At 45.0% G+C, this 16,592-nt stretch overlaps 1 protein-coding gene across 1 annotated transcript in view; it reads right to left on the bottom strand.

Annotated features, from left to right (window-relative positions):
* Positions 1-9,722, bottom strand: part of LOC127461545 (protein Shroom3-like) — a 29,408-nt gene extending 19,686 nt beyond the window's left edge. The window contains exon 1 of the mRNA XM_051769444.1: positions 9,552-9,722. Coding sequence (XP_051625404.1) covers positions 9,552-9,716 — 165 coding nt within the window. The 5' untranslated portion in view covers positions 9,717-9,722. The remainder of the gene's footprint in view (positions 1-9,551) is intronic.
* Positions 9,723-16,592: the final 6,870 nt, after the last annotated feature.

The following is a 16,592-nucleotide window of genomic DNA, read 5'->3' on the forward strand; positions in this document are numbered from 1 at the left end:
CTCCTTTTCCCAAAGTAGAAGGAACTGCTAACCAATTGGAAATCCCAAGTTTTCCACCTGGGAAGGTGTGTTGCTGAGGATGGCCCCCATAGAACAGCACAGAGGACTGTGTGGGCCCCTGGGCCAAACACAACTGCCATTGACTAGAGCAAGAGTGGAGAGAGGCCTCGGGCTGGAAAAAGGGGCTGCTTTGCACTTATGGGCAAGGATAGGCAGGGAGTCCCTCCCTCCTGTGTTTGTGGCTGTGTTTTTGGGCTGACAAAAAGGGTAAGTTGCCCCTGATGAAGCTGTGATGGAAAACTAATCCTCTCCAACAATAGCCCAGTGCTAAGAAACATCCATGGGTCTGGGCAGGAGAGAAAGCAAAGACCCTTTCCAAGTGCATTTGTTTCTCCATCAGTCTTTTGTGGTGTCTCTCCCTCTCACCCACCTCCTTCCCTGCTTGGTTATTCCAGCAGTAGTTTGCACAGGCTGTTTGCAGAGACAGAACAACAACAGAGGTCTGCTTGGACAGCCAGCAGAAACCTCTTAGCTTGAGATCAGAAATGTGCAGAATCCCCAAAGAACAAAAATGTTTGAACTTGCCTCCCCAAAAGTGTTGTATTCATTGACTTGCAAGCAGGGGGAGCAGCCGTAGCAATTTAACCTAGGGAAGAGTGCCAACAACTTATTTAATTGCAGAGTTTGTGCCAACAACCCCACAATACAACTATTAATACAAGTCTGCAGTACAAGACTAATTCTACTAACCTTTTGCTGTTGCCTTATAGTCAGGTCAGCGGCTGCATCCCTTCTGTGCTGACACTATTCAACAAACACTGGCAACTGCTTTTAAGCCAACAAGAAACGGAGCAGGGCAGGAGGGAGGGAAGTGTGGGACCATTGAGTAAATGAAGATTCCCCCCAGACCCCACCCCTCTCTGTCCAAATGTTTCACATTTCTTTCTCCATGTCATGCCTCTCTCTTGAAACTGGAAATGTGTCCTGCCATGTATTTGCTCCTGGAAAACAGCCAGATCTTTGGTCTGAATTCCATCAGCTCATTTCCCAGTTTCTATGAGACTGCATTTGAGAAATGTGGGTCTCTCTCAGTCCGTTGGCAAGGCTGATCATCAATCATGTATGAAAACATGAGGTCTGACATTGGGGACCAATCCACTTTTGTAAATGAAGCATTCCTTTAAAGAATACATATTTTTACAGAAAAATAAAAAAATTAGAAATAATGGATCCAGCACTACTGCAAGTTTTCAAGGGCACGATTATTCCAGCGATTATGTCCCATTGTAAACAGCTTAAAAGCCAATGTGAAAAAATGCATAAACCCCAAGCAACATCATTGTTGTATGAGGTAGTAAATTCCCTGGTGCAGTTGCAGACTCATTCTTGCTTCTCTCTGCACCCATTCCCACATTTGGGGTTTTATACTCACATCTCGTGACTGCATCACAACTATAAATTCCAGCCACCTGGGAGCACATTTTTTTATTACACTCATAAACAGCATAAAAGGGTTGTAGCTTTTAACTGTGTCCTGCTGGCACTGCCATGATAGAAAAAATAAATACTGCTTGCAAGCTGACGGAAAACCAGGAAAATACTTCCCTATGGCTAGAGTGGACACTTTCTCAGTAAAGTGTCTCTCAGTAGCTCTCTATAGGTGTTGGGAAATTTTCTGACCCTGCTGATGCTACAAAGCAATTCCCAGAAAACTTCAGCTCCCAAATTGTACCTCTGCAGGTCAAGCCGTGTCCAGGCAAGGCCCCGCTCCTGACAGTGGCTGTTAAAGCCGGTATCTCTTGGATCTCTGCTGGCTGGGGCTGAAAACATCGGAAGGGCGGATATGGGCAGGACATGGGTGCTTACAGCATCACTGCAGAATGTGTGACAGAAGCCCGGTACAACACCGAGCTGGGGCATTTGTCAGCCAGACTCCTCATTCAGCCCCGCATCGGAAAATCCCCATTCTTGAGGGAGAATAGGGAATGGCTTTCAGGCTGGCAGATTATCTGGAGAGGTCTGTGGGAACTGCAAAACACTGCACCTGCCTGAAAAATGGCACCAGCTCAGCACAAGACGTTTCCAGAGGGGAAAGTTAATATATGGGAGGAATGCACATAAATCCTGTTATTTCTTAATGGGATTTGGGAGCTTATTTCTCACCCCGTGCTTTGAAATGTATCCCACAGCCTATTTCTATTAATGAATTTAAGCACAGTGATTTTCTTATCAGCAGGAATCATTCTTCACTGGGGTTTGATTTTTTTCTGGTGGGATTTTTTAATGCAAGTGTGAAAAATTAATATTATGCTTGAATACCAGATAGGATGTTAACAAGCTGTGTCCTGGATAAGCTGCTCTTGTTCTGTTCCTGTTGTCCTTTTCCTAATTTCAGTTGACCAGGAAACCTGGAATCAATAATTTGTTGGGTTTTTTTTTTAAGATTTAGGCAGTGTCTGGCTGAAAACAGGAAGACCAGAAGTCTATTTCCAGTTCAGCCCTGAGAATGAGCTGACACAAACCTTCTCTTACTTAAAACAAACAACACTTGGGAAGAGGTTTTCTCCACCCCTCAGGTGTACTCCGTTGGGACTGATGGGTGCCAACATCTTTCAGCGTTTCCTGACACTGTCCTTGGATGCTCTCTGCTGCCACCAGATGGGGATCCACTCAAGGCTTTGGAAGCACACAAACGAGTGACAGAGATTTTGTGCTTTACCTGTCTATTTTCAAATGCCTCTGGACTTTGTTTCTTTGACTACTAATATTTGTTGGAAAGCAAATTACAGTTCCTCTCATTTTCACTTTCAAAGATCCCTCCCAAGTCTGAGTAGTTCACAGAATATTCTGAGTTGGGGGGATCCACAGGGGTCGTCGAGTCCGATTCCTGGCTCTGCACAGGACAACACAACAATCCCATCATGTCCCTGAGAGTGTTGTCCAAACACTATTTGAATTCTGACAGGTTTGGGGCCATGATCACTGCCCTGGGGAGCCTGTTCAGTGCCCGACCACCCTCTGGGGGAAGAGCCTTTTCCTAATGTCCAACGGAACCCTGCCCTGACACTGGGGAAGTCCTGTCACTGGTCAAATAGTTCCTGCATAATAGATCCATACTGGATTCATGCTCCACAATTTTGAGCTCCATCACCAGATCCTGAAGGCAAACACCAATGAAATTTGAGATGGGATCACCTCGGCTCCAGCCCTATTACTGATGATGGGTTTTCTTCTGCCTTGGACTTCCAAGAAGCATGGGAAAGGTGGAATTTCACAAGCAACCATCTATTCTGCACAAACACTGATTTAAAGAGTAAGTTCCTCGAGTCTCATTTTAGGATCAGTGTAAACCTGAACTCTGGTTATACCTGCTACAGTCAAGCAAACAAGGGTACAAGGCATTTTTCTGTCTAATCTTTCATGTAAGCTAAAGCCAGAGCAGGATTTATGAAGGCTCCATTTCCTGACCCTAAGGATTACACATTGTGTTTAATCACACAGGATTCCTCTCTGTCCAGATATTTCTTCTCTTACACCTTTTTATGACTTTGAAGGACATGACATTGTAACTCCTGTGGCTGCAATGCAGTGGTGAAGACCTGACCTTTCAGGTGGATTTGGGACCAAACTTCGCAGCTGGGGTTGATGTCTGGTAAGGAGGACACTGCTGCTGACTGGTCAGCTGGAGACTGGCCCCTGTCCCCACCCCTTCTCAGCACAGAGGGATGATTTTTTTCACCCTTTCCTTCCACATGCACTTTCGTAAAAGCGGCATCACAGAGTTGCCTGTGCACCTTGGGACTCACCCCTGCTGATCTGCGTTAGGAAGGACAAGCAAGATATTCCCTGTAGCCGGGCTCATCGTGATCCAGCCCAGCCCAGCCCAGCCAGCACTGCCCCTTCAGCTGCCTGAGAGCTGCCCCTGACCCTGCTGGGGCAGCAGCAGTGCCCAGCACGGCCCTGCTCACGTCAGGCAGGCGGTTTGTCCGCGGTTGCTAATTCAGTGCTGTGGAAGGGAACAGAAGTCTTTTTGTGCCGGGGAACGCTCGGCAGCCTAATGGAGGGACTGACAATAGAAGCCTTTTCATCCAGCAACTCCCTGGCTTTAAGAGAAGGTAGGCGATCCTGTCCCTTGTGCTGGGATCAGCAGTCTTTGGAGAGGCCCTAAGCTGAGCCCTGAGAAACCAGGAAGAGTGGTGAGGAACTGCCTCTGCTTTCTGAAGTAATTACAGTGCCAGTTCCCTGTCTGCACCATCCAGATTCCCACGTTGTCTGGGATCAGGCATCTGCCTCTAAGCTTATGTAGTTAAATAGTAAGAGATCAGCACTCAGGCTATTCTTATAGACTATTCTTATTCTGTTCTTCCACAAAACCTCGACATTTCTAAGGCCACAGCATCCACATCTCTGGCCCTAAATGCATAACCAGGGCAGAGATTGCTCTGCAAGAAGGCGTGAGCATAACAATGGCTTTGAAAGGGAAACTTTCACCAGCCCACTCCAAGGATATGGGAAGATAAAGAGGGAAAAGGGGTGGTTCTTTTAAACATTAACAACACAGAGGCCCCAAGCTATTCTTCAGCAGTGGGGAGAAAAATAAAGTCCATACTGACAAGAACAAGGGTGGAACTGTTCAAAGAAAAAAAAAATAAAAAAATAAGAGGAGAAGTCACCAGTTTCATGGTCACCAGCTTCTGGCTCAGTTTCATGTCCTCATGTCCAAGCCAATAAGTCTCTCATTACTCTGCCAGCTCCAGAGAAGCCTCTCTGACGTGAGCACTGGCTGTGGTTTTTGTGCCTGCAGCCCTACAAAAAGGGTAACAGTTCCTAAACTGCCATTTGTCACACCAAGGGATACAGGGAACAGGTGCAAAGAAACTTTGCCTGTTAGCGCATGAGATAATTTAATTTTGTTTATGGGGACTGAGGGCATTCAAGTGGGGAAATCAATGGGCTCCTGGTACTGGGAGAACACTGATTCCCAGTGTTTTGGTCAGGGACATGGCCAAGCATCTGTGGATCACCTGGGTACAGAAGGGCCTTTTGGGTTTTGTGTTGTCCAGAATGGAGGAACAATTCTCATTGTGTGTCAGTAAGTGCTCTGTGAGCTCCCTCAAGTGAGGTGAACAAGACATCATAACCAAAAAGAGCAGTAGCACAGGTATGGGAGGCTCGTGGAAGGATCCAGCTCCTGCAAGCACCGACTGCTGTTCATTGCAGCAGAGGTTGGATCAGGCTCCTGACAAGGTTTAAACACCTCATGAGAATTCCAGATTCTTTCTCAGGCTCTGTCCCAAACTGTTCCCATTATTATTAAACTTTTATTGCTTCCTACATCCCTGCTGAGAGGTAAACCTCAGAGTTTGGCATGAGGTCCCTGTAAATGCCCTGCCCTTTTGAGCGAAGGGAACCCATGAACTCCAGCACAGCATGTGCGAAGTGTTCCCACACAGCCACTGTCCCAGAGAGAGAACGCTTCGGATGCTTTAATTCCTAGACAAGAGAAACAGCTCCTTTGTTAGCATTGTCAACATGGAGCTCAAAATAAAAGGGCATTTCAGAGGCCTCTACAACAGCTCGAACTATTCCAAAGGTTGGTGTGTAGCAAGGAGAAACAGACTACAGAAATACCTCACCTGGCTCGAAAATAGTTGAGATCAATTAGCATGAATTGCCTGAAGTTAAAAAATGTTAGAGAAAACTGAGAGGGCATGAACACTTCTGTTACATTTTTGTCTTTACTGCCTAGAATGGTCAGGGCTTTCGTTTTTGCAATACTGATCTTACAGCCCAGAGTAAGCCAAAGAAGTAATTTTTGAAACAGAGATCTAGGCTTGCTTCTGGATATTATCATGGTTTTGAGGCCCCAGCAAATTGGATTCTAATTAAACACTCGGTATCACCTGCAATCACTTTTGCATTTCTCATGGAAGTTCCAGTTCCAGGTGAAGAAACTGTTTAATGAGATTTCCACTGTGAGCAAATCTCTTCCATTCCTTCCCTTCTGGTACCACCCCTTTTCTCTCTTTATCTTCCCATATCCTTGGAGTGGGCTGGTAAAGGTTTCCCTTTCAAAGCCATTGTTATGCTCATGCCTTCTTGCAGAGCAATCTCTGCCCTGGTTATGCATTTAGGGCCAGAGATGTGGATGCTGTGGCCTTAGAACCGAATGTTGGGAGGATTCCACCAAGCTTATTTCTGAGGCTCCCTGACAAACCTGTGCTTAGGTGGCAGACCAGGAACACCACACAGGATCCTAAAGCACTGTGGCCCAAAGGCAGCTCCAGGAGACAAAGGAAACTTTGAAAGGAAAGGAAACTTCCTTATGTTCCCATAATGTTCCCAAGATGGCTCAATCCAGCTCCAGGACAGTCAACCCCCTGAGCTCCTATTTTGCTGACACATTGTCAGCATTTCCAAATTTCTTTAAATTGAAAATCAGTATGTTCTTTTAAATGTCCTGTACAGCCAGAACCATAACATATTATAATTCTACAGCTTCACATGATGAGTTGTTACAGTCAGTCCAGAAACAAGATAGAAAAAATTTGACAAGAGGGAATGTCAAAGCACCTTCCCACATGGAGAAGGGAAACTATGGGTTGGATGTTATAAATTTATGGTCTGTTCTCACCTCCAGCAAAATAAATTATGAAGAGACCTGCGTTAAGGACTTACCTGCCATGGAACTGTTTCAATACAGGTTTGTCTTTCCACGGGGATGGAAAAAAGAAGAGCATGAGCATAAAAAGGTCGTGTGTTTTAAACACTGGAATTCACATCAGCTGCACAACCAACATTCCTGACAAGTTGAGTTAGGCTGGGCTGCATGATGTGCTGAGCACCATGGCTGAGCCAGCAAAGCTTGACTAGTGTGTTGAACTGGGAGTTTGCCCCTCTGTGCACTCAACCACATCCCCCCCCCAAAAAAAAAATCAGCCTGTCCTGTTGCACAGGGCACAGCAATACGTCTGTATAGCAAAGGGAATTGGACTGAAAGGCAGTAAATAACTTGTTCTTATTTTGAAGGCAGTGCTAAAAAAAAATATACACTAAAAAGTTAAAGCTTTGGTAGTTGGATCTCTGAACCAGCTGAGAGTACAGGTCTGGCTTTTGCACTTACACTCCCAAATGCTGCTTCTCTTGCTTTTGGGTAAATTCTTGGCATGTTATTGATGGAAAAATGTGCCTTTCCAAAAAACTGTACAGGGCTGCGAGAACTAGTTTTTGGCATGTGGGCCTTTTGTAAATTCACTCCTTCATTTTGAACTTCTATCACAGCCTTTGGTCTGAAGATGAGACACAATACTCGTGGATCCCAAATGAGCAGCAGTTCCAGATGGCTAGAAAGAACTATTGCATTCAAAGAGATCTGTTATCTGTCTGCTATTCCATAACAATACATCAGTGTTACTTTGTTTTAAGTCGTGTTGCAAGCTTTCATGGGCACCAGTTTAGTTATTTGCTGAAATGTGCAATTTTCTTTACACTGAGGCCATTTAACACCACTCTGTCAATGCTAACAGACAGTTAAGTGGACATAAACATAATGTATTTGCAAACAGAACGGGGAACTGAAACAGAAATAAAGCTTCTTAAGTGTGAATAATCAGAAATTAAAAACTGACATCCACGTTTTCTGATATTTACATGTAATGTTATATAGAACTGTTAGTGGATCATCCCCAGTGTGTGCCTGCATGAGCAGTGTGATCTTTAGTGGTTCCTTTCAACCCAAAACATTCTATGATTCTCTAAGTGGTCTTGTACAGAATTTAACCTGTAACATAATTCAGTCTATCTTTTCCCCACAGTTCCTCATTACTTCCCAGTACAATCAGGTGAAGAATACTGAATTAGCTAAATGACTAATATGCAATTAACTCTGAAGAGCTCGTAGTGAATTCAAGCACAAGAGGAATTTCTCAGCTGAAACTGGAAACCAGGAAACTGGAGCTGCCTGAATTCCAGAGAGCACAGCTTTCACATGCAGCCATTCTCCAGCTCTGCATCACCCATGCATGAATGAAACACTGAAATGTTGACACTGATAGCACAAACCAAGCAGGGGCTACAAGGAAAAAAAAAATAGGAAAACCCAACCAAAAAAACCCTCAGCCCATTTTTATAGTGTTGTTTCAGGGAAGGCAGGCACAAGTCATACAGCTCCCAGTGGCACTGTGCACACTCCAGGCATGTTTGACATTAAGGGGCCTGGTTGTTGTGGAAACCAAATCCCATAGATTAATTAATGTTCAGCAGCCAGAGCCATCTCTCGTCCTCTCCGACTCCCTGCCCCCAATTAAAAAAAAAAAGGGGGAGGGATGGTGGTGCTTTTTACATCACAGAGGAATGTCTAAACAAAAAGAAAGTCTTTCCTCACAACTGCAGGACACTACCAGTAACAGTGAACAGCCTGGTTTAGTCCCTCATGTTTATAAAATGAAAATTATAACACCATTTTGCTGCCTGTGGCTATACCAAACTCTCTCCAAGAAGGCCCTGCAAGAAAGATATTATGTGAAATTTCTAATATCCCCTTATGATGAAAGGACTTTTATGGAAGTGCCCTGTTTTTACTTTTGACATGTAAATGCACTAATCACAACTAATTTATTTCAGTGACTGACAGTTCTTCATGGGACTGTGTTTGCACAGGGAGTTGCAATTGGATTTGAAACTAGAAAGCACCACACAGACACCACAAGACAAATATGTTTATGACCCACTGGAGGCAAAATTTCAGAGTTACCTAAATCCTATTTTCAGAACAGTTTAAGGACCACAGGTCAAACAGATTTTAGATGTTCCTAGATTCGATTTGAGGCTTTTGAAAATCCATTGTCTTCGGCATCTGCATCTTGAGGTACCTGGGCACTGAATCAGACCACTTCTGATGACATTGAGGAATTCCTTCTCCCATTTTTTCCCCCTCAGAATATCCTTGTAAGCTATGCTACCAGTTGCCTGTTGGCAATACTCAATCATTAAATAATAAAAATCTTGGAGGTGTACCATACTTAATAGAAATTTAGTAAGTAGAGAGTCATGTGGTGTGAGCAAACCATTAACAGAGCACAATACATACACTTACCCGATAGGTGCAAGTATTTACAATGCTCTTTCCCAGGTACACTTTTAATTAGCCAACATGTGATGTAAAACACTCACTTTCTTCTCACTTCAGGAGCGGTGGGGATGGATTACTGACAGTGACTTCATGACACAAGATCACCTCATAAGAGTCCCCTACTCCCTCCCATTCATAGCAGTGAAACAAATACAGGCAATTTCTGCAAGCCGAGATACTTCCCGTGGGACAAAACCTGCGACTGGGGAGTTAAACAACACTGAGAGCTCTCCCGTGTTTCTCAAACGTGCAGCTCCTGAGCAAACCTGCTGGCTTGAATAGGTGCTCAACACTTGTAAAAACCAAGCCAAATACAGCACGAAATATAACGTTTCAGTGTTAACTTTTACAGCTCTTGCCCTGTAAGTCGGGCACCGCTCCTAAGCTGGAAAATTCCCCACATGGAAAATCAGAAGGGTACCTTTGAGATGATTAATGGCTCGCCGTGCTCCAGCCCTCCTTTCAGCGTGAATCCCCATGGAGCGCCTCCGTGCAGCAGCGCCTCCAGGTAGATGTATCTTCCCTTGTGGGTAATGCTGCACTCTGAAGGTGAGATGCTGGTGTTAATATTGTCTAACATCCTCATCTGTCCTCATCACATACTCAGGCAAACGCAAAAACCCACTCAGGCAAGCACAGAACGACCGAGCTGCAAATTAAGCTCCCCAGAAGCCCCGCCACGAGTCATCCCTGAATGCATGAAACGAGAGCAGCCTGAGATGGAAAGTTTTTCTTCAGAGCTAGAGTCCAAGGTGATGGGCTAAAAACATTGCCATGCACATTGAAGCACGCTGCTTCTCCCTCAGGATCGCGACGTTTTACTGCCGCTTCGGCACCGTGCTTTCCCCTTTGCCAGGTGCTCTGGGCATGACAGCCTTGTAAAGATTTCTCTTCCTGTCTTCAGTAGATCAAACTTGTGCTTTTAAGGATGTGAGCAAAAAAAAAAAAAGAAAGAAAGAAAAAAAAAAAAGACCAAAAAAAAAGTTTATAGGTTTAAAAGCCCCTGGGCAGCAAATTGCCAAAATCCAAACGAATGCTTCATTTGTGATTGATTATCAGTCTTTTCTTCCTTTCTGCCTGCGATTTACCATTACAATGGCCTTTTTGCCTCAGCCCACTGCACTAAAAGAATGGAAGCGTCTTCTCCCTCTCGAGCTCTGTTACTCTGTTCGCTTACTTCACAATTTTCTGACTTGTCAAAAAGAAAAAAAAAAAAAAGCCAGGCTGGGGGAGGAGGAGAGAGAAAAGCCCGTTCCTAAAACCCTTTAGCGGGGTTTAAAATGTGAAATAATTCCATACTTATTGGATTAAAAAGGGGGGGGAAAGGCTATCAGGAAAGCTGGAGAAGCAGGTGGAATGAATCCTTTGGGAAAAACATTAAGATGAAAACCGAACTCTTTTCATTTTCGGTGCTCTCCCTGATGAGCTACCAGAGCTGCAGCAGCTACTGCTGCTCTGAGGGAGGGTGAGGAAGTGAGAGGGGGAGAGAGAGAGAGAGGTGGATTAGGGCAAGTAAGGCAGCACTGCCCAATTGTGCACACCAAGCATGCAATTATAAAATGCAGTGTGCAAAGCTGGGGCTCACCCTTTTATTATGGCCCCGGAAACCACCATCTTTCTATTGTACTTGCCAAGGAATTGTAACAATCCAAACTGCCAGTTGCTGAAAACACAATGGACCTGTTCCAAACCAGCTCAGTGGAGCACTGCTAATAATTCTGCTCTCATAAAGCACTTTTCCTCCACATGGAGCCCAACAACTTCCATGGACATATTTCTTTTCCTCATTTACATTGCTAGAAAAGGTCAATCCTTTCCTAATACATGGAAAAAGAAATAACACTAAGAACTCGGGATACTTTTATTAATGTAGGCAGTTGACTCCTGTAGAACATATCCATGTGTGTGCATCTGTTCTTGCATACATGCAGATAGGCTTAGGGATTTGACTCATTGTGTCACACCTGAAGGTGTTCAAAACCTTTCCTGACTTTAATTGGACCTGGAACAGGACAATAGAGAGAGGAGCACAGAGCTCACTCCCTTTCCTGCTGGCATAGCTGAGGAAACACGTAGTAGTGTCTCTGCCTCTAAGGCACCTGCACTTTTGATCTTACAGTGCCTGGGATGTGCATTATTTCTCCTTAGGGCTGTGGAGATCTTGCGTTACAAAACCTGAAAGAACTGCGGGGAGAAAAGCTTTGAAGCTGGGATTTTAACCCCAGAAATCTTTGCATTTGTTCATGCTGCCCCGTTCCCACTCCCTTTAAGATGCTACAGGTTCCCAGAGCCTTCTATTTGCCCCACATGTCCCAGCTCTCATTCCCAATAGCCATGAAGAGGAATGCAGGAAAGAGGCCCCTCGCTTTATTTTTCATGGTAGATGATCCTCAATCCTTGCTTATGCTGAGCTTTGTCCCCTCCACTTCCCTCCCAGGGGCTGAGTTTTCATTAGCCTCACATCCTGGTCAGGCTCACGGATTGCTATTATCCAGAACTCACCCTTTAGCCTGACTCAAATCAGATTTCTGTGGTCTTACACTCCTAAGGTTTCACTGTAAAAACCCTCATTCCAAGGCACCACAAAGAGCAATTCATTTCCATCCCCTCCACGGCCCTTCCAGAGACGGGTGAGGGCTCTGGGAGCTCTCCTGGGGCTGTACCTCCTCCTCTCCATAGCCAGCAGGACTAGTTAAGGCTGTGGAAGAACACACCAGCCTGTTAACAAGCCAAGGCATTTCTTTGGATTACATCCATTTCCCATACAAAACATTGGTCACTACACCTGTCTGCAGACTCCAGGTTTCCAGTAAGAGCTGACACTGTCAGTCCTGTGTCTGATGATTAACAGCTATCAAAATATTTCTGAGGTACAGTTTTTCTTCTCTTCCAGCATTGTGATTAAGTTCAGGTGCTGAATCCAGCATCATTTTTGCCATGAACTCCATTAAATTTATCGCCATGGCAATCACATCATTTTCTCCCCTTCCAAGAAACAGATTTCAGTGCTGAATACAACTAAAGCAAAATCGTCATTCTCCTACCAAACAATTCAAAGTATTAAATACAAACCTTTTTTTCTTTTTTAAAATCTTGCCTCTGCCAAGAACCTCAAATAGCTTGAGTACCTTAGCACTGTTTGCTACATGAAAGGAATTCTTTTACGAGGAGTACCTCTAAGGACAGAGCTGAGATACTTTCTACTAAGGGGCAACAGAACAGACCTGGGCTCAGAAAAGTGCTTTCCACACAGAGTAATATATTTCAATTGAAATTTTGCATTGTTGCAGTGTAAGAGGAAATAAATTTGGAACAGTTGTTAGAACCCTTTCCCTCATCAAGCACCACGCTGCTAAAGCAAGAGAAATTACCACTGTTTTCACTCGTCAGAGTTCACAATGCACAGAGAGCATTTATCATCAGTAAAGGCACTGCCTCCTTGCTGGCAGTTGCTCTGACTTTTTCTAAATGCTTTCGCATAGTATTTCTTTTGCCAATAAAGTTCAGTGAAGCAACACTGCCCCCATCTGCTGAAACCAGAAATTGTTACAGTTCAAGTCGATCGATCTAAATGCAAACATTTCATTAGTTAATAGGCATTTGCTATGCTTTTCCCGTTCAAAAATGAAGCAGATTCTTTCCTGAGTATTCAGAGTGGCGTTACTGTTTTTTCCTGGGTCCCTGAGCTGGCAAGTCATTAAGTCAGACTAAAAGTAAACCCAGAAATCAAAGATAGGAAATTCAGCTCCTAAATTTTGTACACATCTCTTAATGCCTATTTGTCAGGGGAATTAAACATTAGGCTTAGTTTAAATCTGCCTGCTGCTTGGCTGTATCTGATAAGTTCAGAGGAAGCAAATTCACAATTTATCTTTAAAGAGGATTCTTATAAAATAATGTGGGTCCTCGTACCTTTCACAAACACAGCCAAGGGGTGACTTGCTCATGGTCATACAGGTGGCATGAAAAGGCTGACAAAGGAAAAAAGTGCTTCTTTTTCCTTGCTCACTGGTTTTCTCACAGAAGAACTTCACTTCTTCTTCTAGACAGGACTCTGTGTAAGCTGAGGAGCATCAGGAATTTTAAATAATAGACATCCTTCAGGCACCAGTGGGCCCAGCTTCCTCCTCTGCCCTGGAGACCTGAAGCCATTCACCTAAATCTGCAGGAGGACGGAACAGAACAGAAGTGTCAGAAGACACAACTCTCCTGGATCAGCTCAGGATCCCTACAGAAGTGAATAATTTCCTCTTGGGATAACAATTCTCCTGAAGGTTTATTATATTAAAAAATTAGAAATTAATTAATAGAAAATAAGGCTTTCCTATACTTACCTCCGATCAGCTTGAGCTGACTCTAAGACATCCATTCCCTCAGCTCTGGAGAATGTCAGTCTGGCATCTAAAAGAGGAAATTCAGGCCACAGAATAAGCTTGTTTTTCTGGACAGGTCTCAGATAAAAATATGAAAGATCAGACAGAGAAAAGGAAAGAGAGAGATCTGAGAGTGAAAGAACAAAGCTGAGAAACAGAAGTAAGCTGCAAAATCAGTGAATCCACATCCATTTCTGTGTTGGAAAATGCACTTGCCTTTAAGTCTGAAAAGGAAGAATTTTCTTTGGAGAACATAAAAGAGTCTCTTCATGTAATATTGCCTCCAGCACAGAACAGCTCTGGTCCCTCAGTTCCTCAAAGCAAACTGAAAAGCAGCAAGCCAAGGTGAGGAATAGATCCGTCCCTCTAGGAAGAGCACAGGCGCTGTCCCAACCGAAGGAGGTGAACTCGGGGCATCTGAACTCACAGCTGGTTTCCTCTCTGCATCTGATGCCATCACCCTGCTGAAAATAGGGTTTGAATCAGGAACCAGGAATCAAAACAAGAGTCATCACAGTACGACACCACAATCCTACAGTGTTCCCACCCCAAACAGGATGATTACTAACAGTTCAAGCCATTATTAAAGCTTTTAACCAATTCTGAAATGTCTGGTGGGTATGGGCCAGGTATTTCAGTAGAGTCTCTGCGGGCATAAATTACTCCAATCCCTCCCTCTGAAGCTCTATCCCCTCTGCACACCTCATAGTCCTCTCTCTGGGGAGAGTGGATTAGTTTAAACACAAGAAGTCTATATTTGCATTTTGCTGGCAAACCTGTGGTGATTTCAGATTTTTCTTCTCAGAAGTACTCCCAAACAGGAGGAAAGTTATTCAGGAATTTGATCCTAAGAGAGTTACTCTGTCCCCAGGTTATAACTACTGTTTCAGGGAGAAGCAGCAAAGAGACTGGGGTGCTCCAGACCAGGACTCCCAGGAAATATGGGACAAAAAAAAGTCACCTGCAGTCAGGACAGGTGGTGTTCCGTAGAAAGCACCTTGCCAGGGCCCTGATGGGGAAAAGGTATCAAGTTTCCCGCCGAAGCCAGACTTTGAATGACACTTCGGGGATAAATCAAACCCTGAACGCGGCGTTTATTGGCTCTCCCTCAAGCACATGATCGGCTCCTGAGGGAGGAGTCTGTTCCCGAGGTTTCGTAGTCGGGCAGAGGAGTTGGGGTAACGAGCAGGTGGTACCCAGCGGGGCTTGGGAAGTTGGATTCCCAGCTCACAGCACGGCAAAAGTAGGAGCGAATGCGTAGTGATCAGTGTCCCCCTCCCTTTCCCAGCCCTACAGCCAGGAGCAAAAGTTCAGTGCACCATCCAAAATACAGGAGAAACAAACCTCCAGCATTGCCTGCCAGAGGTAGGGGCTGGCCCCCTCGCAGGTGAGTTTTCATGCTTTGTTTACACCTGAGACTGTTGGATATTGTAGAGCGAATTTACCTATAAACTCATTTGCCTCTTTCCTCTTTGGATAGGAGGGCGGTGCATTAAAAAGCCCTTTCCTCGAGCTGTTTTCCACTCGGGATAGCAGTGCAGCAAGAATGGAGACCTGAGGTCTGTTTTTAGCTGGTTAGTTATTACTTTTCTTCGCTCACTCTGAAGTAGGCCGTGTAAAACCACTCTTCTCCTTTGGTGTGTCTTTTAGCACCAGGAGAATGGATTCCCTCTCTTGTAAATTAAATTGGCGTGTTATCCTTGAGGAACGGTTATGTGTTTTTCTTCTAATCACTTATTTAAATATATAAACTTACTTGTCTGCCTCAGACATAAGCTCTCCAGCTCTGAGGATTTTGTTGTGGGCCCGGTTCATACACCTGCTCCGGAAAACTCGTGTCTGGGAGAAGCTGTTGCCTATTCTTTAGAATAACCTGAAAAGAGGGACAGTCTCCTGTGCGTTCGTTCCTGAAATCAAGATCCAAAACGGGACAGTCAGACACGTAATTGCTGAAGTGAAGCAATTGCCTCTTGACTCTGCACCCGCTCCCTCACCCTGAAAATACCAGCCAGACGATCACTTTTGGGAACCCAAAAACATTTGATCTCTGAAACGAGAGTGGTTTAATAACAAAAATATTTCAGTTTTTATTCCTGAACTGGATTTTGGAGAAGATGCTTTTGAATATTTTGCTTTTGCCCTCTGACCTTTTCTGTGTCGGTAGGAAGCCTCCTCACCCCAATATCTGCCTTCAGTCAGCTCACGGTCACCCCCACAAAATGTGCCACTTTGCCGGCCAAATATCACGAGGAAAATGACCCAGACTCCTCCCTGGTCCCGCGTAAAGGGGATTTTTATCTCCCGTCTCAAAGGGCATCATTAAAACACCTGGAATCCCAAACCACAACATGGTGCCCACCGCATGAGGGGACGGGGGGGGGGGGGCGGCCATTTTGGGGGCTGAGAGGCTCGCCGCCACCGCTTCCCCGTGCCACGCTGGGATGAAGCCGGAGCTCCGCGCAGCAGCGGGTGGCCGGCCCGGGATGGCCTTTTTCCGGGGGGTAAGGAGGCAGGAGGAGCGGCGAGGCGGTTCTCCTCCTCTCTGCGAGCCGTGTCGGCAGCAGCGCCCTGCTCGGAGGTGCGAACCCGCAGGGGCGCAGGTGTGGGGGTGTCATGGAGGACTGAGGGGCGCCCCGGCGGGTCCCTCGGTGCGCGCGGCGGGAAGGCGGGGGGGGCGCAGGTGAGGGGTCGTGGAAGCCTCCCCATACATTCGTCTCAAAGCTGCCACCGACTAATAGATTTCTCTTCTTTTTTTGTTTGTTTCTTTTTGTTGTTTGTTTGTTTTTCCTACTTGTTTTCTTCTTCTTCTTTTTGTTTTCTTTCTTGTCTCTTTCTCGTCCTTTTCCCGTCTCGTGTCTTTTCCCACCCACCCCCCTTTTCCCTCCTCTTCCCCTCTTTTTTTTTTCTTTTTTTTTTTTTTTTATTTTTTTTATTTTTATTTTTTTATTCTTTTCTCCTTTTCCCCCGAGGTAAAAGGTTCACAGACTTGTCCTCCAGGGGCTGTCAATAGCAATCACGCTCCCCAAAAATCAAGCTGTCCAAGTCTACACTTTTAGCACCTCGGGTTCACCCTGGAATTAAGTTTTTCT

This window comes from Manacus candei, unplaced genomic scaffold, assembly GCF_025592945.1.
Source record: "Manacus candei isolate 608988 ecotype Guabito, Panama unplaced genomic scaffold, ASM2559294v1 h1tg000107l, whole genome shotgun sequence".
NCBI classification, from domain to species: Eukaryota; Metazoa; Chordata; class Aves; order Passeriformes; family Pipridae; genus Manacus; species Manacus candei.